At 42.0% G+C, this 20,292-nt stretch overlaps 1 protein-coding gene across 6 annotated transcripts in view; it reads left to right on the plus strand.

Moving 5' to 3' along the window:
• EVC (EvC ciliary complex subunit 1) overlaps window positions 1-20,292 on the plus strand; it is a 76,987-nt gene that overhangs the window by 16,626 nt on the left and 40,069 nt on the right. For all 6 annotated transcript variants that reach the window (XR_006290205.1, XM_037898084.2, XM_027825391.3 and 3 more), the window contains exons 6-9: window positions 2,546-2,644; window positions 9,353-9,490; window positions 12,501-12,659; window positions 15,365-15,581. Coding sequence is in view for 5 of the 6 variants with exons in the window: in XM_037898084.2 (XP_037754012.1) it covers window positions 2,546-2,644; window positions 9,353-9,490; window positions 12,501-12,659; window positions 15,365-15,581 (613 nt within the window). In the remaining variant the exon portion in view is untranslated. The remainder of the gene's footprint in view (window positions 1-2,545; window positions 2,645-9,352; window positions 9,491-12,500; window positions 12,660-15,364; window positions 15,582-20,292) is intronic.

A 20,292-nucleotide genomic window follows, 5' to 3' on the forward strand; every position in this document is an offset into this window, starting at 1 on the left:
AGTCTGTCAAACCCTTGTGGTGGAATGTCCCACAGTCTGTGTCCACAGAGGGTTATGAGAAGTGGAGCGCACCATGGTTACATCTGCTGCTGGGTGGCAGCCTGGAGCTCCTAGCTACCTGGTAGCTCTGTAGGCCTGGGTTCTAGACCCAGAGGGCCTTATGGTACCACCCGACACAAAGGCACTGGGAAGTCTGCTCAGGAATTTGATATATGTGGGCAGGACCTTATGCTGGGTATTGCTTGGTAGAGTGGTGTGTATGTTGAGAGAAGCATCAGCAAAAAAGCCAAGGACTCAGGACAAGCACTGGGAATGTAGTCCTGAAAAAAAGCTGTGATAAAGCTTTTGGGCTAAATGGAAGAAAGGGGCTTGAAACTGTGAGAAAGGATACTATTTCTTGTTTGATCCCTGCTGTGTTCAGGGAAATGAGACATCCTACATGCTTTGTAAATAAACAAGATTACATTGAAGAAACACCTGACTCCATCACCAATTTCTGTTGTTAACTGGATCAATCTACAAAACCCCGAATTTTTAGCTAACTGCTCAGGTCAAAAGGGGGTAACATTACAATTATAGCCTAACTAAAGCAATCTAAACACTGGGTATAATCCTTTCACCCCCCCCGCACCCAAACCTCCATTATGCTCACATTATGTCAGAAACAAGTAAATCTGATTAATGCAATTAGCATGTTTCAAGAGGTAGCATTTTCTAGACAGACTTTTAAACACTCTTGGAAGGAGAGGAACCAGAGTAAGCCTGGGGAGTAGATTTGACCCATTCACGTGTCCTCTCTTGGTGGGCTCCTCCCCATCTTCTTAAAAAGGCATCTATGGGAGACTAAAAGAATTCTGGCATCAGTGTCTAAGATGATCTTCAATTTGCGTGAATTAAGAACAACGAATTTGATCTCAAGATCAATAACTAACTTGTAGACAGGTCTAAAAGTTACAACATTGTGCCATAACATAACAGAAACCTTGAAAGGCAGCTGATTAGACCATTTGATTGCTGACCAGAAGCTCCACAATTCCACAAAAGGCAGAGAAAAACTTTGAGTCATAAAACTGCACTCTGAGTAGCAGGAGTTGGTTTTTATTAGTAGGCTTTTGGTCCAAGGCACAGTGGATGGTTCAGTCTTGAAGGTTCCATTTTTTGCCCTCCATGTTAGTGCTTCTGAGAGTCAAGTCTCAAAGAAGGACACTTCAGTTTTAACTTCATTATCTTCATAGTTTGCTTTAATTCTGATATTTTTGACAGTATTTGAAATATTAGCATTTTGTCTTCCAGTTTTATTTTCAGAGGGTGCATTCTGCCTTTCATGTCCATAGTGTCAGCAGGTGAGGTACAAGTCATCATCGCTTGTATCTTTTTCCATCCTACTGAGTCTTGTTTTACCAGCAAGTCTATTGATAATAAGTTTTCCAAATTCTACTCAACTGCAACGTTGACTTGTCAAGTGACTCCTTGAATTATTTTTTGTTAGCAAGGAATCCATCCCAAAGGATTTTAATAGCTTCCCCCATTTTGGATCCAGTATGCTAAGGTTTCCCTTTCTTCTTGTCCTTTGAAGCCACACTAATGGCAAAGAGTTTGGAATTCAGCCATCAAGTGTTAACTTAAAGCTATTCCACTTTTTGAATATGTATTGTGGAGATTTCTATGGTGTCTGCTTGGTGTAAATGAGAGAGAGAGAAAAAAGAGAGTCATATATCCTGCCGCTAAGCTGAACACATTCAAACAACAACTTTATTTGTTCACTTTCAAGATTAACAGTTAAAAACCCCACAATAATCCATTTACTATCTTTTCTCTCTGGCTTTCAAGGAGATAAGTGGGAGGGACTTGGGTGAAGATTCTGCCAAAGATTTAAAATATAATTTGTTATATTTTTGCTATTCTCGATATTGTGATCAGGAAGTTGATCAGAGTCTATTTAATTGAAGGTCTGTTTTCAAGAGATCTTCCCAGAGCCTGGGATTTTCCCAGGTCCTGTAACTCTTTGGTTACAGATGGTATACAAATGAGTGGCTTGGTTACAAATGGTAAACAAATACAGTTGAGCAATCCCAAGATGGCAGCTTAAAGGTGAAAGCATTACACTACAGGCATTTGTGAGGACACGACAGCTTGGGCACACGTAAAGTTTTAGAAAAGATCCACCCTACTTTGAACATGCCAGCTACCCAAAGCAGAGACATGAAGTCTGATGTTTGTGAGTCCCTTTGTTATCCTTCGATGAAAGGCCTTGCGTATGCTTTAAAATTTGTCAGTTGCCTTAGATATGTAAAATTACATCTGTCTTTATAGGAGTATAGGAAGTGTAAGAAATACTGGAAGATAATGAATGTTATCCCAGGCAAATTGGGAGAGTCTGAGCATGACTATTTTAAGTGTAAATTATCTTTTCTGCTATTAATATATTTTCACTTACAACTCATCCTCATTCATACATGTAATCACCAGTAATGATTACCACAGTGACCTTACAAGTCTTATCAAATTGATTACGTTTTATATTTATTTCTCCTTTTTCACCTAGGTATTTATTCAGGTTCTCAGAACATACCTCTCTGATTTTTACCTTAAAAAGAGGATTACTGAAGATTTATACCAGCAAATCATTTTGATGCAGGAAACTGTAAGTGTCTCCATTGTTTAATATTTCAGCCAACAGAAAATAAAAGTTAATGCAAGCAGTTTGTGAAAGTTCAGCAATATGCCCCTCCTGTGTTGATCTCTTTTACATGGAATAATGTCATTTGTAGTGTATTTCAAACTTTCCTCTTTTTTGGGAGTGGGAAGAGGCAAAATTAAGTGAAAGACATGATTGCTGAACCCCTGTGGTGGATTGTTCATAACAACTTGTGGCTGAATGTCTGTCTGTATCAAAAAATACCAATTACTACAGTGCTGTCTCCAGTCTGTTATGAGAAAAGCCTTTTTCACGGTTTAGTCCTGTCAGGAAAACAGTGTTTTCTAGACCTTAGCATGAATGATTTCTAGGGGTATGTCTACACTATGAAATTAGGTCGAATTTATATAAGTCGGTTTTGTAGAAAGCATTTTTATACAGTCGATTGTGTGTGTCCCCACACAAATGCTCTGTGTGCATTTAGTTGGTGGAGTGCGTCCACAGTACCAAGGCAACCGTCAACTTCCGGAGCGTTGCACTGTGGGTAGCTATCCCTCAGTTCCCGCAGTCTCCGCCACCCATTTCAATTCTGGGTAGAAATCCCAATGCCTGATGGGGCAAAAACATTGTCGTGGGTGGTTCTGGGTACATATTGTCAGGCACCCCCTTCTCTCCCTCCCTCCCTCCATGAAAGCAAGGGCAGACAATCATTTCACGCCTTTTTTCCTGGGTTACCCATGCAGACACCATGCCATGGCAGGCATGGAGCCTGCTCAGCTCACCATCACCGTATGTCTCCTGGGTGCTGGCAGACGTGGTACTGCATTGCTACACAGCAGCAGCCCATTGCCTTTTGTCAGCAGACAATGCAGTATGACTGGTAGCCATCATCGACGTAGTCCAGGGTGCTCTTTTAACCGATCTCGATGAGGTCAGGGGCACCTGAGCAAACATGGGAGTGACTCAGCCAGGTCATTACCTTTTTAAGTTTCCTCTCATGGCAATTCAGTCCTGCCAGCAGTCCTACTGCACCATCTTTTAATGAGCAGCCAGGAGACAACGATGGCCAGCGGTCATACTGCACTGTCTTCTGCTGAGCACCCAGGAGATGACGATGGCTAGCGGTCGTACTGCACAGTCTGCTGCCAGCAAGATGTATAAAGATAGATGAAGTGGATCAAAACAAGAAATAGACCAGATTTGTTTTGTATTCATTTTCTCCTCCCTCCCTCCCTCCGTGAAATCAACAGCCTGCTAAACCCAGGGTTTTGAGTTCTATCCTTGAGGGGGCCATTCTGTTTCTCCTTGATGCAAAGCCACCCCCTTTGTTGATTTTAATTCCCTGTAAACCAACCCTGTAAACTATGTTGTCAGTCGCCCCTCCCTCCATCAGAGGAACAGCAGACAATTGTTTCACGCCTTTTTTCAGCGCAGATGCCATAGCACTGGGAACATGGAGTCCGCCCAGATCATCACGGCAATTATGAGCACTATAAACACTGCGCACATTATCCAGCAGGATATGCAGAACCATAACCTGCAAGAAAAGCGAAACCCAGGCGAGGAGGAGGCGACTGCAGCGCGGTGACGAGAGTGAGGAGGACATGGACATAGACCTCTCTCAAAGCATGGGCCCCTGCAATGTGCACATCATGGTGTCAGTTGGACAGGTTCATGGCGTGGAATGCCAATTCTGGGCCCGGGAAACAAGCACAGAGTGGTGGGACCGCATAGTGTTGCAGGTCTGGGACGATTCCCAGTGGCTGCGAAACTTTCGCATGTGTAAGGGCACTTTCATGGAACTTTGTCACTTGCTTTCTCCTGCCCTGAAGCGCAAGAATACCAAGATGAGAGCAGCCCTCACAGTTGAGAAGCAAGTGGCAATAGCCCTGTGGAAGCTTGCAACGCCAGACAGCTACCGGTCAGTCGAGAATCAATTTGGAGTGGGCAAATCTACTGTGGGGACTGCTGTGTTGCAAGTAGCCGACGCTATCACTGAGCTGCTGCTACCAAGGGTAGTGACCCTGGGAAATGTGCAGGTCATAGTGGATGGCTTTGCTGCAATGGGATTCCCTAACTGTGGTGGGGTGATAGATGGAACCCATATCCCTATCTTGGCACCAAGGCAGCGAGTACATAAACCGCAAGGGATACTTTTCAATGGTGCTGCAAGCACTGGTGGCTCACAAGGGATGTTTCACCAATATCAACGTGGGATGGCCGGGAAAGGTTCATGATGCTCGCATCTTCAGGAACTCTGGTCTGTTTCAACAGCTGCAGCAAGGGAGTTACTTTCCAGACCAGAAAATAACCGTTGCGGATGTTGAAATGCCTATAGTTATCCTTGCTACTGGCCTGGCGTGGTAAAGTGTCCTACCATGGAGGACGGAATAAGGCTGCCCTCCCCAGATACCTTTTGCAAAAGGCTTTGGGAGTACATCCATGAGAGCTTTATAGAGATGTCCCTGGAGGATTTCTGCTCCATCCCCAGACACGTTAACAGACTTTTCCAGTAGCTGTACTGGCCGCAAATGCCAGGGCAAATTAATCATTAAACACGCTTGCTTTTAAACCATGTATAATATTTATAAAGGTATACTCACCAGAGGTCCCTTCTCCGCCTTCAGGGTCCGGGAGCGGGTTCGGGGGGGGTACTGGGTCCAGGTCCAGGGTGATAAACAGATCCTGGCTGTTGGGGAAACCGGTTTCTCCGCTTCCTTGCTGTGAGCTATCTACAACCACCTCCTCCTCATCATCATCATCATCTTCCTCACCCCCAAAACCCGCTTCCGTGTTACCTCCCACTCCTTGGACGGAGTCAAAGCACAGGGTTGGGGTAGTGGTGGCTGCACCCTCTAGAATGGCATGCAGCTCATCACAGAAGCGGCATGTCTGGGGCTCTGAACTGGAGCGGCTGTTTGCCTCTCTGGTTTTTTGGTAGGCTTGCCTGAGCTCCTTAATTTTCATGCAGCACTGCTGCGGGTCCCTGTTGTAGCCTCTGTCCTTTATGCCATTGGAGACTTTTTTTAAATATTTTGGCATTTCGCCTTTTCAAATGGAATTCTGCCAGCACGGATTCATCTCCCCGTACAGCGATCAGATCCCGTATCTCCCGTTCGGTCCATGCTGGAGCTCTTCAGCGATACTGGGACTGCATGGTCACCTGTGATGATGAGCTCTGCATGGTGACCTGTGCAGGTGAGCTCGCCACGCTGGCCAAACAGGAAATGAGATTCAAAAGTTCACGAGCCTTTTCCTATATACCTGGCCAGTGCATCTGAGTTGAGAGTGCTGTCCAGAGCGGTCACAGTGGAGCACTCTGGGATAGCTCCCGGAGGCCAATACCGTTGAATTGCATCCACAGTACCCCAAATTCGACCCAGCATGGCCGATTTCAGCGCTTATCCCCTCGTCGGGGGTGGAGTAAAGAAATCGATTTTAAGAGCCCTTTAAGTCGAAAAAAGGCCTTCGTCGTATGGATGGGTGCAGGGTTAAATTGAGATAACGCTGCTAAATTCAACCTCAACTCGTAGCCTCAACAGGCCTAGGTGTAAATTCATTATCTGGGCTCACCTATTATTGTCAACAACAACATACTAGGGGGTGCAGTACCTGCAGGAAATTCTAAGCTATTATCAAGAAAATGTACCTGTTTTTCTCTCTGTGCAATTATTCTCCTACCATATACTTTATCGAACTCCATTTCTGGGATTGAGGCTTTTCACACTCCACACTTACAATTAATGTACATTGCTGAAAGCTGCTCTTAGTCACAGTTTGGATCACATTATGTTTGTGAGAGAACAGAAGAGAAAAAATCGTTCAGCACTAAGAAAAAATTGCTGGAAGCTTACCAGCTCTGCATCCCTTTTTTAAAAAAAAGAGGTAGTTAGTCTAGAATTAAAATTTCTCATGTTACGTCAGCACTTGTCAGTAGGGATTTAGATTGATCATGTAATCCCGCAGTCAATGGATTAACACTGGAGCTCTCTATAATTGTATCTGATAGCCTATATCTCCATGGTTTTCTGTATTAAGATCACTTCACTGCCTTTGATCCTCAAATTTAATATTAAAAGTTAATCATATTTAGAAAGAAAAGAGATTAAAGGAGTAAATCCTTGTTTCAGAAGTAGATGCTGGATAGGGACAAACTTTAGACACATGAATATTACCGGGGTAGACCACTTCCATAATGTCTCCTAACCTTTAGGTAATGATGTTTGAAAGCACTGGTCTCTTCCTTCATCTAACAGAGCTACTGTAAGACATGTCAAGAGTTAAATATTGATTTTATCTGAGGCAGCCAGTGCAGTCTGGGGGAGCCTGGGGAGGAAGGAATAGTCCAGTGGTTAGGACACTACCCTGGAACTTGGAAGATTATTGTTCAATTCCCTGCTCTGCCCCAGATTTCCTGTGTGACTTTGGGCAAGTCACTTAGGTTATGTCTACACTACAATTAAAAACCCACAGCTGGCACATGCCAGCTGACTTGGAGTTAAGGGGCTATTTAATTGCAGTGTAGATATTTGGGCTCAGGCGGGAGCTGCGGCTCTAGGACCCTGTGTGGTGAGAGGGTCCCAGAGCTCAGGCTAACCCCAAGCCTAGTCAGGGGGGACTGCTTGTACACAGCAGAACAATAGGGCTTGAACCCTGGGTCCCAGCTTGACTCAGGCTCAGACCCTCCACTTCTGTGGGGTCCTGGGATCCTGGGTTAGCCTGATTTCTTTGTAAATGAAAGGGGGTTAAACTTGAGCCTGAGTTTGACCAGGGGCTACATTGCATGTAGACACACCCTTGCTTTCTCCATGTCTCAGATCCCCAGCTGTAAAATGGGAATAATAATCTCAATGCACATAGAGTGCATAAGGGTGGTAGTTGTAGGATTATCGTTTCCCCACTCACAGACCAGGTGTTCCCCCCCCACCCCCCGACAAAATACTTAGAATTTGTCAAAATGGAAGCCAAGAAATTTTCCAGTTCTCAGTTGCCTAAATAAAAATAAAAAAATAAATAGTGATGTTATTCCATAAAAATTCAAAAGTTATAGACAGAAAAGTGAAATTTTCATGAGAAACTCTGATTTGCTGAAAAGCAGTTTTCTATTCAGAATGCTTCCAGTCTCAGACGACTTCAAAATGGACACTTGGGTAGCTCAGAAAACCACAAATCACAGCTGGCTCTATTCTTTTCCTAACGTAATAGACACACAAGTTGTAATCTACACGGTTGCCCTTCTCAGCGGGTCGACAAAATGATGCTGAGGGGCTTTGGTTTAATAACAGCTAGAGAACTTCCAGCTCTGGGACTATCAACCCAGCACATTTCAGGAGCACTAACTCACATGGAGACAGATTTTTTTCAGAAGAGCTCAGCTCCCGTGAGGCACCTAAAAAATAAGGTCAGATTTTCAAAAGTTCCTGTTGTGGCGTTAATGACCAGACTTTTTCTAAAGAGATCAGTGTCTAACATGCTGAGCTTCTTTTGAAAAAGAATCTAGCCACTTATTTTGATGCCTAAATGGGAACTGAGCTCTTGACAATCTGGCCTGTAATGTTTACAAAAGTTACAAACATTGGGTTGTGGATGACTGAATGGAGAAGACTGATCCTCAAACACTGTATTTGCATAAAGGGAAAATTACTTTGGCAAGGAGCAATACCACTGGTATTAGCAGAAATATTACATTTAATATTATATTTAATCCTGCATTAGCAGGACAGTAGACAAGACACCTTGCTGTAATAAGCATTTTTTATTTCTTCATTCACTGATTCTACATGAAAGCTTAATGGGGTTTTGATGACAGAACATTTTTAAGGGTCACTAAAACGTGTTTGCAGTTCTTTAAGACATAAGATATTAATGTAATTCTTTAGGAGACAAAATCATATGATAGAAAAAGGCTTGAGAAAGAAGGCATGTTTGGGAAAGTGTAGAAATATGCATCTCGGTGGCAACCCATGGAAGAAGGATGAAGGACTGAGTTTTTTGTTTATTAAATCCGTTGGGAAGACATTATTTCACTTACTCCATTTAAAAGTATTTGCTTACAAACATTAAAAGTCAACATTTTCAAGTGGCATCTAAAAATGCACCTTACAGTTTTGGCAGGTATAAGTAAAAGTAAGTGTGTGTGCGCGCGCACCCACTGCTAGCCACCTGCATTTGCACACATGGATCAGGTATTCATACACCTACCATCCCCAAGCACTGCATGTGCATTTTAGAGGCCAGTTAAAGATGGAGAGCCAAAATTGCAATCTTCTTGAAAATACTTGTGGGTGCACTAAAGTATTGTAAAAACTCTTAAAACTTTTTCAGGGTTAAAAATATGAAGACTTGGATCAATGCTTAATGGTATCCAAAGTCAGTGGAAATGAACACCAGGACTGATTCTGATCTCACACTGGTTTAAACTGAGTTAAGTGGAGTTACACCTGTGTAAAAAAAAAAGTGTAAATCAGGACTGACTCATGCCTAATGTTTGATGTTTTCTCTATTTACTGCAAGAATGGCAGTACCTAGAAATAAAACTTCCTGAACTTGTTTGTTGAATTTACTTTCATGAAGAATCATGGGCAAGACTCAAACACTCTAATAAATTAGCATTTTTTAAACAGAAGCCGTATGTATATTATTATTTTCCAAGTAATACTTTTTTCCAATTCAAACAAGCTATTTTCCTGTGTAACAGGTTTTTTATTTTTCCAGGATTTGGAAGAGTTACAGAAACAACTTACTTCCAGACTACTGAGTACTGAGATGTCGGGCGCTCGTAATTCAGAGTACCAGACCTTGGAAGACTTAGAAAGGAAAGAGAGGGAATATTCTGAACATATCCTAGATAATGTACCTATATCATTTGTATTCATCTCTGTATTTCTAATTAACATAGTTCTGTTCATAGGGGAATCAACATTTTTTTCTTTGTGGTCACTACTCCAGGATCAGTGTTTTACAAGTCCACTGATTCTGAAAGCATGCGTACATTCATCTAGCAAAGTGTTTCTAACTCTGGCCAGCATCTAGCATCTTTCTTTTCTGAACACTGGTTCTTGCACAATACACAGAGATGTCAAATGCTTATTGCTCTGTTGGACTAGTAAAATATTTCAAGCCTTTGTATAATATGAGCTGTTGGACCTTATCACATAATTCTTATTATAATCTTACGTTCTTTCCCCCACCTTAATTTAAATAGGATTTTAGGACCTGATATATCTTTTGAGCCACTAAGAGAATTAATTATATATCTTGAAAAGATGACTGGTACACTTTTATGTAAAAGATATTTCAGTTAAGGGTGACAGAACTGTATTTAATAATGTAATAGATTAATGCTTTATATCACAAAATCTCAGATTAGCTATATCTTCAGCACTTGTATGAAGTGCTAGCTGTAGTGGTTCTCAAGACAAAGGCTGCTAAAATCATGTTGTAACTGAAGTGGCATTAGAGTGGAATAAGCAGGCTGGTAGTCAGAATTAAGTGATTCCTCTAGTTTTCATTTTTAGTGCATTTACTGTTTTTCAAAAATTGCACTGTTTAAATAAACCATACAGGCATAGACTCTAAACTCTTTTATACCCATCTGAGTTCAGTGGGATTGTACTTGTGCAATGAAGGCAGAATGTGGCCTGTAATATTTTTCCTTACATCTGATGCTCACTTGTACCGTGTAAAGTATGCACACTTCATAGATAAACTTTTTCATTTGATACACTTAAAGTATTACTAACGCCTCAGTAACTCTTCTGGCTACACTGCTTTGCACAGTGTAACACGTTTAAAGTGCTTTTAAATGCAAAAATATAATTTTACTGTTGACATTTGATCCTCATGAAATGATAATTTTTCAGTTCAATAGCACTAGTGTGTCAAAACTAAATTTCTGAGCCAGGAAACCTGGAGGTGGAAAAAGATCTTATTTATCTAGTCTGCTGGAAAATAAGAGGAGAATCTCTCAGACTGTCTTTTTCTCTCCGTTTTTTTCAACATTTGAGTTAATGAGTATGAGAGACCAGTCATACTGGCTGGCTATGTATAAGCTTCCCCACCCTAATCTGTCAGTGCACTTTAGTCCTGACTTGAACAGCCCATATATCCTAGCCCTGGGCCTCTCTGACAGAGAAACCGACAGTAATTCTGACCTGTCTGGTAGTTTGTGAAATGTGCCAGCGTGAACTTCTATGATTTTCTATTTAATCTCTGTTCCTTTCACTTGATAACAGAAGTCCGGCTGACAGAGATAGAAGCATGTGACATTTCTTGTGAGACTGTGAAGGCAATTCTTTAAAGAACTGATTGTTTAATATTCTGTAGAGTTAATCATGTGTGAAACTGATATTATTAGTGTCATCTAGCCTTACTGAGCTCCATGGGACAAACCATTAGCTAATGTAAAATGTCATTTAATGGAGGTGTAATAATTTACATCAGATGTGGAGTTGCTCCTCACATCACAGTTACTATATTATGGAAAGATTCTCATTGACTTCAGCCACATCTGGATCAGGCACTTGTAGAGCACCTCTTTTCCCTCAGTACTATACGGTTTTTCCTTTCCTCTCCATACACAGCAGATTGGCACCTCCAGAAAAAGCACCTAGAATCTCAAAGTACAATTCTTGGCTATTTTGGGGAACATTTAGTAGCACAAGTCCCGCTGAAAATCAGGTGCCAGTCGCTATTCACAATCTCCCCCTTTATTATTATTATTACTATTACTAATAAATATTTATGATGATAGCACCTAGAGGCTCCAGTCAGGATTGGGGCACCCTTGTGTTGCAGCAATATAAAACCATTAGATGGCTGGACACTGCACAGACCCAAGCCCCTGTCCTGGAGAGCCTACAATATAAGGCCCTGATTCTACAGATGTACATGTAAGTAATCCCACTGAAGTCAATGGAATGAGTCACATGTATAGAATTAAGCGTGTGCACAAGTATCTACAGGATTAGAGCCTAAAGCTGGTGATCTGTAGGTGGGGCATATAACTTTCTAAACCACATAATATGCTTACAATTTCTGAGAAGTTAATATAATGTTTACAAACTGAACAGCTGCAAAAACCTCAGCTGGTAAAAAACTTCTGAGTTTTAAACTAAAATCTTTCTAGACATGCACTCCCACGCTGCAACATTGTTAATAAAGTAACTTGTTAGAAAGTAATGACTGGCTATTAGCCTTTCTTCTTTCCCCAATTGTACTAATTAGATGAGAGGTCCCCAAATTGTGGGGCATACCCCCAGTGCAGAGGAATGTTTGGGGGGTGCAGCGGGCCTGGGCCAGCTCCCATGAGGGACTGGGAGGGAGCGCCACCCAGACCCCTCCTGCCGCGGCTCTGCTCCTGGCCCTAGACCCGCCCCCAGCTGCAGCCCCAGCCTCGACCCCCTTATCCCTGTCCATGTCCCCCCTGCCTGAGAGCCGCATCCCTGCTCCTGGCCCTAGCTCCGGGGGTGGGGGCGTGCGTGACTCTGAAAAGTTTGGGGACCACTGAATTAGCCTGTTTTTAGTGTGTTATGTGTGGGGAGTTCTTTTAAATAGCAATCTTAAATAAAATTGTATACACTAACCTCCATAAAGACTCAGAATTAGCCAACAGGTACCATACACTGGTATCTGACATTACCAAGGGTGCGTCCCCATGTTTTAAAATATGAGATTTTTGTGAAAATGGTTTTGCCAAATGGTGACTTTGTAATGGGTTCATCTTGAATTACAATGATTTGCCTCCCAGAATAGAACACCTTTCTATGTTGCAGGGTAATTAATTTCTCAGGTTTTTAAATATTATGGGGGGGTTTTAGGAAAAGGGGGAAATAATTGATGTGTTTTAATTCCTACTCTGCAGATGGAAGCTTTCTGGAAGCAGGCAGACAAAGCTGAGCAGTTTCTCCTGAACCAATCAAATTGCTCAAGTGCCAAAAGAGGAAAGATAATGATGAATCTGACTGAGAGAATGATTGCAGTAGAAGGGTTATTAAGCCAGTCTCAGGATTTGCAAACAATGGTAAAGTACAAGAGGAGAGAAAGCTGAAGAGAGACTGAAACAGTCAATCCTAACTTAGAGCATAATGAGAATGTGTAATGTTTATGTCAGTCAGAGTTTATGAATTAGGTAGACAACTTACCAGCAGTGGCCTGTTTACTTTAACCTGTTATAAGGAGACTAGCTTTCTTGGTAGTTTGTAAAAACTCTTAAATGAATGACCTCTCATCGCTTCGATTCTGATTCTGAAAACACGACTATCCAGTCGTGGTGGAATAAAAATGCTCTGCAAGATTTTAATGAGAACAATCAGCAAGCAGCAAGAGCACTACACCTAATGATGGGGAAGGGAAACATTAACCTGCGCATTGAGACCTCTTTTTAAAATGTATGTATTCCACCATGCCTGGATGGCCATACTTCAGATTAAGAAGGGTTCCAAGTGCTCTCCTGACTTCCTTTGGAATTGAAGACCCTCAGCACCTCTTATTAACCTGGCCTTGAGAGAGGAAGCAGTAACATTTACAAGTGTATTCATTTTAATGCAACAAAAAACACATACTGTTATGCATAATTAACATGTAATTGGACCAGATCCTTCTCAGTTATACGGGATATTAATGTGGAGTAACTCCACTGAAGTCACTGGAATTATTCTGGATTTACAGAAGTATAAATGAGATCAGAATCTGGCCCACTATGGCCTCTAGATGCATTTTTTCACCCATAAAATATGTAGTGGTTAGTAGCTAATGATTTATGATCGTTCAATGTAGGAGTCAAATAAAACGAATGACCCACATTGGCAAATAATCTTTATAGGTGGTCTCTCTGCACCGTGGTCCACAGAAAGACACACATGGACTTTCCTCAGTTGTGCCTGGTTCAATATGAATGTTCAGTCTAAATGAATTATTTCTCATGTTTGGGTCCAACATTTAATAAGTTGTTCTGCCTGACATTGCCTTCATGGACCTTCTAGCTCTTTGGAGAAGGACCATCTTCTCCTTTAGTTGCTAAGGGTCACCCTGTTACGCTGTCTGGAGTTGCTCACGACCGCGAGTGCCTATCTCAGGGCAGGCGTCAAAAACAGGGCAGACATCCCAAACTGGTGGTGTTTTCTATAATTAGACTTCACCAACTCTGTAATGGATGTGAAATCCTGGATCACTGTAACAGTCTTAACATAGAGTCACAGAGAGTCCCCATAGACTTTCCAGTCTGTCTTACCACCCAGGCAAGCTGGACTTAGTGATACAGTCAGTGGTCACTTACACCAAAAATCACACACTAGTCAGGTTGCTTCGAGTCCCAGGAGAGCAGGCACTTACCCCAAATCAATTTGTATCTTAGATCTTACACCAAAGACAATGCCTGTAGCCAGTCCTGTAATAAAGGCTTATTAACTAGGTAAAAAGAAACGGTTAAAGCAAGCAGACATATACTCAAAGGAACCATCCATGATTCCTAAAGATAGCAGAGATGTGGTAATCTGTCAATTCAAAATATCCCCAGAGCAGACCCAGGGATAACCCTTGGGGATCTCTGCCTTTGTTTAATGTTTCTGGCCCCGTGACAGTTCAAACAAGCAAAGAGATGACAAATTTTCTTGTGACCCTGTTTTATCTTTTACATTTGGCCTTTCTATCCATGATATGAGCTCTCTTGCACATAGCATTTCCAAGGTGTGATAGGGCCATTCACAATCTTTTGCACTGTGATGTTTCTCAATGGCTGTTTCATCTTGATAGGCCTCCTTAATGGGGATGGACAACTCCCATACCTGGGTTCACAAGTTCATTGTAAACACTTTTAAAGTTATGAAGCATAACCTACATATTTCCTTATAGCATGGAATACAGCCATTACTAATGAGGTTAGTGCATGCAGCAACTTACGAGCATTTCACAGAGTCTAAACACTAACTACATTCTTTTAAGACTAATACCTATTTTGAACAAAACTAACATATAGGTGAGCTGGTTTGGTTTCCAGCTATGAGTTTGTCAGTTCTTAGATAAAGCCTACAGCCTTGGGTAGAGCTGGCACTTGGTTTACCAGCATCATGCACCTCTCCCCATCTCAAGCCATTATGTAAGCACCACTAACCTGAGGAGCAAGATTTCTTAGATGGGCTATGAACCTGGGTTTCCTGTACCATAGTGTAATGGAAGCTGTCAGTCTGTAATGGCTTTTATTTTTCAATCATTTACTGAGCTACACTGTTTTATATACCTTAAGCAGTCTCAGTGTATTAGGACTTACTCCACAGTGGTATTGTAATCCTATAGCCGTGCTCATTCTTAAATGAAAACTGACCAGCTGGGCAGTATTTTAGGAGGAAAAAATCCTTAGATCTTATCCTTTTGCTCCATCTAGTGAATCTTTTCCCCCTCAGCATCAGCCTGTGTTCAACATTGAAATGTGCGGTGCTAACTTATTATTCATGTTGCTTCATTCATTTTAGATTTATTTTCATTCCTTAAGGAGCCAGGAAGCACTGGATGGAAAATGTAGACAGCTTTGCTTAACCCCTTCCATGGTGCAAGTGAGCACACACAATCAAATGAATGGGTCGCTGGAGGGCACAGTTTGTCTAGTGTCACTGGTTTTGTCTCTTGCATCATTCAGTATTGAATGGGTTAATGAAGGGCTCAGCATGTTACAGAGATTCAGCACTCTGCCTGCACTTAATTTTTTACATAGTATTTTTGTTTTGTTTTCAGGACATTCAGGAAAGAATATTTAATTGGGAGCAAATGGTGAAAATGGTTGATTTTTTGAAGACAAAGATACAAGAAGAAAGTAAATGTAGACTAGATGCTGTAGCTGGCATATTGGACCAGTTAACTATAAAGAGCAACCTCTCTCTTTCGCAGAAAGAAGAGCTTTTAACAGGCCTGCACAAGGCCTTCTGGGAGCAAGTAGCACATTACAGTAACGGTAAGTACTTTTTAAACAGACATTTCCAACCTTCATCTTTAAAATTCATTGACCTATGAGCTTCATTTTGTTATTGACTTGTCTCACTTTGCCATGAAGAGTAATAACAGTACATGAAATCTCACTCTTTCGAAGCATACTAATGGATGAACTAGGAATGCTGGCCCAGATGCTCAAAGGAATGGAAGTAAGGAGCCTAAATACCTTTGGGGATCTGGACTGCTGTTCCTAGGGAGGGTATATGCTCTGGAACAGGGAGTAAAGCCATCTAGGTCTTGTTCCTGGTTTTGCCATTGACTTCCTGTGTGGTCTGTGTAATCTCTCTGTGCCTCACTGTGCCCATGTGTAAAATGAATATGTTACATCAGCCTCATAGGGTGTCAGGGTTCCCTCCCCACTCTGAACTCGGGTACAGATGTGGGAACCCGCATGAAAAACCCCCTAAGCTTATTTTTACCAGCTTAGGTTAAAAACTTCCCCAAGGTACAAACTTTGCCTTATCCTTGAACAGTATGCTGCCACCACCAAGTGATTTGGACAAAGAACAGGGAAAGGACCACTTGGAGTCCTATTCCCCCAAAATATTCCCCCAAGCCTACACCCCCTTTCTTGGGAAGGCTTGATAATATGCTCACCAATTAGTACCGGTGAACACAGACTCAAACCCTTGGATCTTAAGAACAATGAAAAAGCAATCAGGTTCTTAAAAGAAGAAATTTATTTAAAGAAAAGGTAAAAGAATCACTTCTGTAAAATCAGGATGGTAAATACTTTACAGAGTAATCAGATTCAAAACATAGAGAATCCCTCTAGGCAAAATCTTAAGTTACAAAAAGACACAAAAACAGGAATACACATTCCCTCCAGCTCAGCGAATTTACAAACCAAAACAAAGAAAGCCTAACACATTTTCTAGCTAGATTACTTACTATACAGGAGTTAAAGGGCTTACATCCTTGATTTGTTCCCGGCAAAGGTATCACATAGACAGACAGAAGCCTTTTTCCTCCCCTCCAGATTTGAAAGTATCTTGTCCCCTCATTGGTCATTTTAGGTCAGGTGCCAGCGAGGTTACCTTAGCTTCTTAACCCTTTACAGGTGAAAGGATTTTGCCTCTGGCCAGGAGGGATTTTATAGCACTGTATACAGAAAGGTGTCAGAGTAACAGCCGTGTTAGTCTGTATTCGCAAAAAGAAAAGGAGTACTTGTGGTACCTTAGAGACTAACCAATTTATTTGAGCATGGGCTTTCGTGAGCTACAGCTCACTTCATCGGATGCATCCGATGAAGTGAGCTGTAGCTCACGAAAGCCCATGCTCAAATAAATTGGTTAGTCTCTAAGGTGCCACAAGTACTCCTTTTCTTTTTACAGAAAGGTGGTTACCCTTCCCTTTATATTTATGACATAGCGGTATTGGGAGGGTTTTCTAATTAATGTTTGGTAAGGGCTTGGAAATCATTGGATAAAAGGTGTTCATACCATCATAGAGTTTAAGGCCAGTGGCGGTTGTGTAAGTGCAAACCATTGTGTTACGTTCGCCTACCAGCAGATGGAACTGGAAAGTTTAAAACAAAAAACACAGTTGTGGCATCAGCCCTTTATAAAAGGCTAGTCAGGGCTGATAATCGCAATTCAGTTAATCTCTCCATCTTCCTGAGGTTAAAATGAGTGTTCAGACTTAGATTTTGAGGGATAAACCTGCCCCCCCCCCCAAAGAACTAAACTAACTTTGAAGGGGGGGTGCATTTTAGCTCTCTCCCCTCCCTTCCTCCACCATGAAATTTTGTTTAAACAGACAGGTATTTTGTAGCTAGAAAATCTGGAGCAGAATGGCTCACTAACCTGAAGTCCCTCATGCATTGCAGAAGCTGGGATCTCCCAACAAACTAATAACTCCTGGCATTCCAGGTTCCCCATTATGCTTTTCAAGGGCAGGATGAAAGAGCCTTGTTTTCATATATTCAGTGCCATGCACATGCAGGGAAATAGGAAGTGTAGGCCAATATTTTCAAAACTGAATAATAATTTTTGGAGCCTCAATTTTGGAGTGTGTAAATTGATATTCCTTAAGGAGGCCTGGCTTTAAGAAAGTTCTGAGTAGCCTCCCTCTGAAAGACAGGACTCTAAGTTGTCTTAAGTTGAACACCCAATACTTCAGGCAGCTACAGTTACTAGTAATTTGGAAACTGTGTCCTTAGACTTTGTTCATGCAGTCATGGTTCCCACCAGCTCCCATGTATCAAGGACCTGCATCTATTTGCAAGATGAAAACTTCTGATCCTGCAGCTCACAGTTCCTTTGGCCCTGCTCTGCATTTTCATATCCCTTGGTGGGTTTTCACTATCTACAAGATTGAACCAAATTGAACCAAATTGATTGAACTATTCGACACTGGTGAGGCCTCATCTGGAGTACTGTGTCCAGTTTTGGGCCCCACACTACAAGAAGGATGTGGATAAATTGGAGAGAGTCCAGCGAAGGGCAACAAAAATGATTAGGGGTCTAGAGCACATGACTTATGAGGAGAGGCTGAGGGAGCTGGGATTGTTTAGTCTGCAGAAGAGAAGAATGAGGGGGGATTTGATAGCTGCTTTCAACTACCTGAAAGGGGGTTCCAAAGAGGATGACTCTAGACTGTTCTCAATGGTAGCAGATGACAGAACGAGGAGTAATGGTCTCAAGTTGCAATGGGGGAGGTTTAGATTGGATATTAGGAAAAACTTTTTCACTAAGAGGGTGGTGAAACACTGGAATGCGTTACCTAGGGAGGTGGTAGAATCTCCTTCCTTAGAGGTTTTTAAGGTCAGGCTTGACAAAGCCCTGGCTGGGATGATTTAACTGGGAATTGGTCCTGCTTCGAGCAGGGGGTTGGACTAGATGACCTTCTGGGGTCCCTTCCAACCCTGATATTCTATGATTCTATGAAATCTTGTCCCCCTACTGCTAAGCCCGTATGAATAGAAGCAGCACATGATAGTTCCCTACTCAATATGGATGAATGCTGACTCTTGGCCACAGAGCTATAGATGTCTTCCCAGCCAACTCAGGAAAGAGTGATGGGGGGTCATGGAGAAGAGCACTGTAGTTTACTTTGCAGGCTCTTTATTGTTTCCCATGCCTCCATGCCCCATGGCTGGGGTATAGGAGGGGGTAGGGGACTTGTCCTTTTCTGATTAACAACTGTTCTACTTTGACTTAAATCAAAATACTTTGACAGACATATCTAACCATCATTATCGCTCTGCTCATCACGTGTGAGGAATTTATTACAGTTGTGTATTTGATTTTTTTTTAAACTGACTTTGAAGCCTACCGAGTTTTAACCATATCTTGGAGTGATACAAGTTGAATTTAGGAATCAGAGTTCCACTTTCATTAATGGGAGTTGTGAACCTGTGCATTGCTCTGAATATTTACCACTTTAAATAAAGAAAATAACAGAATGCCACTAGCCATCACCTTCAGCCCCCAACTAAAACCCCTCCAACGCATTATCAAAGATCTACAACCTATCCTGACAGACGACCAATCACTCTCACAAATCTTGGGAGACAGGCCAGTCCTTGCCTACAGACAGCCCCCCAACCTAAAGCAAATACTCACCAGCAACCACATACCACACAACAGAACCACTAACCCAGGAACCTATCCTTGCAACAAAGCCCGTTGCCAACTGTGCCCACATATCTATTCAGGAGACACCATCACAGGGCCTAATAACGTCAGCCACACTATCAGAGGCTCGTTCACCTGCACATCTACAAATGTGATATATGCCATCATGTGCCAGCAATGCCCCTCTGCCATGTACATTGGTCAAACTGGACAGTCTCTACGTAAAAGAATAAATGGACACAAATCAGATGTCAAGAATTATAACATTCATAAACTAGTCGGAGAACACTTCAATCTCTCTGGTCATGTGATTACAGACATGAAAGTTGCGATATTACAACAGAAAAACTTCACAAACAGACTCCAAAGAGAGACTGCTGAATTGGAATTAATTTGGAAATTGGATACAATTAACTTAGGCTTGAATAGAGACTGGGAGTGGTTGAGTCATCATAAAAAGTAACCTATTTCCCCTTGTTTATTCCTCCCCCCCCCCCCCGCCACTGTTCCTCAGACATTCTTGTTAAACCCTGGATTTGTGCTGGAAATGGCCAACCTTGATTATCATACACATTGTAAGGAGAGTGATCACTTTAGATAAGCTATTACGAGCAGGAGAGTGGGGTGGGGAGAGAGAAAACCTTTTGTAGTGACAAACACCCATTTTTTCATGGTCTGTGTGTATACATCCTCACTTTTTTTCATGGTCTGTGTGTATATAAATCTCCTCACTGTATTTTCCACTTTATGCATCTGATGAAGTGATCTGTAGCTCACGAAAGCTTATGCTCAAATAAATCGTTTAGTCTCTAAGGTGCCACACGTACTCCTTTTCTGTTTGCGAATACAGACTAACACAGCTGTTACTCTGAAACCTGTCACTTTAAATAAAGAGTATCTAGTCAGTTAGGAGCAAAGGTTTAACATATCACTACATTATTCTGTATTGATTTAATTCCGTGGTTTGCCACAAGAGTATTTATGTCTCTCGTCCCCCTCATAACATCTTGATTCAGCATCCATCAAAGTCATGGGGAATCTTTCCATTCAACTCAGTGGGCATTGGGTCAAGCACCAAGTGGGGTAGGGTTGGAA

This window comes from Chelonia mydas, chromosome 4, assembly GCF_015237465.2.
Source record: "Chelonia mydas isolate rCheMyd1 chromosome 4, rCheMyd1.pri.v2, whole genome shotgun sequence".
Taxonomy (NCBI): domain Eukaryota; kingdom Metazoa; phylum Chordata; order Testudines; family Cheloniidae; genus Chelonia; species Chelonia mydas.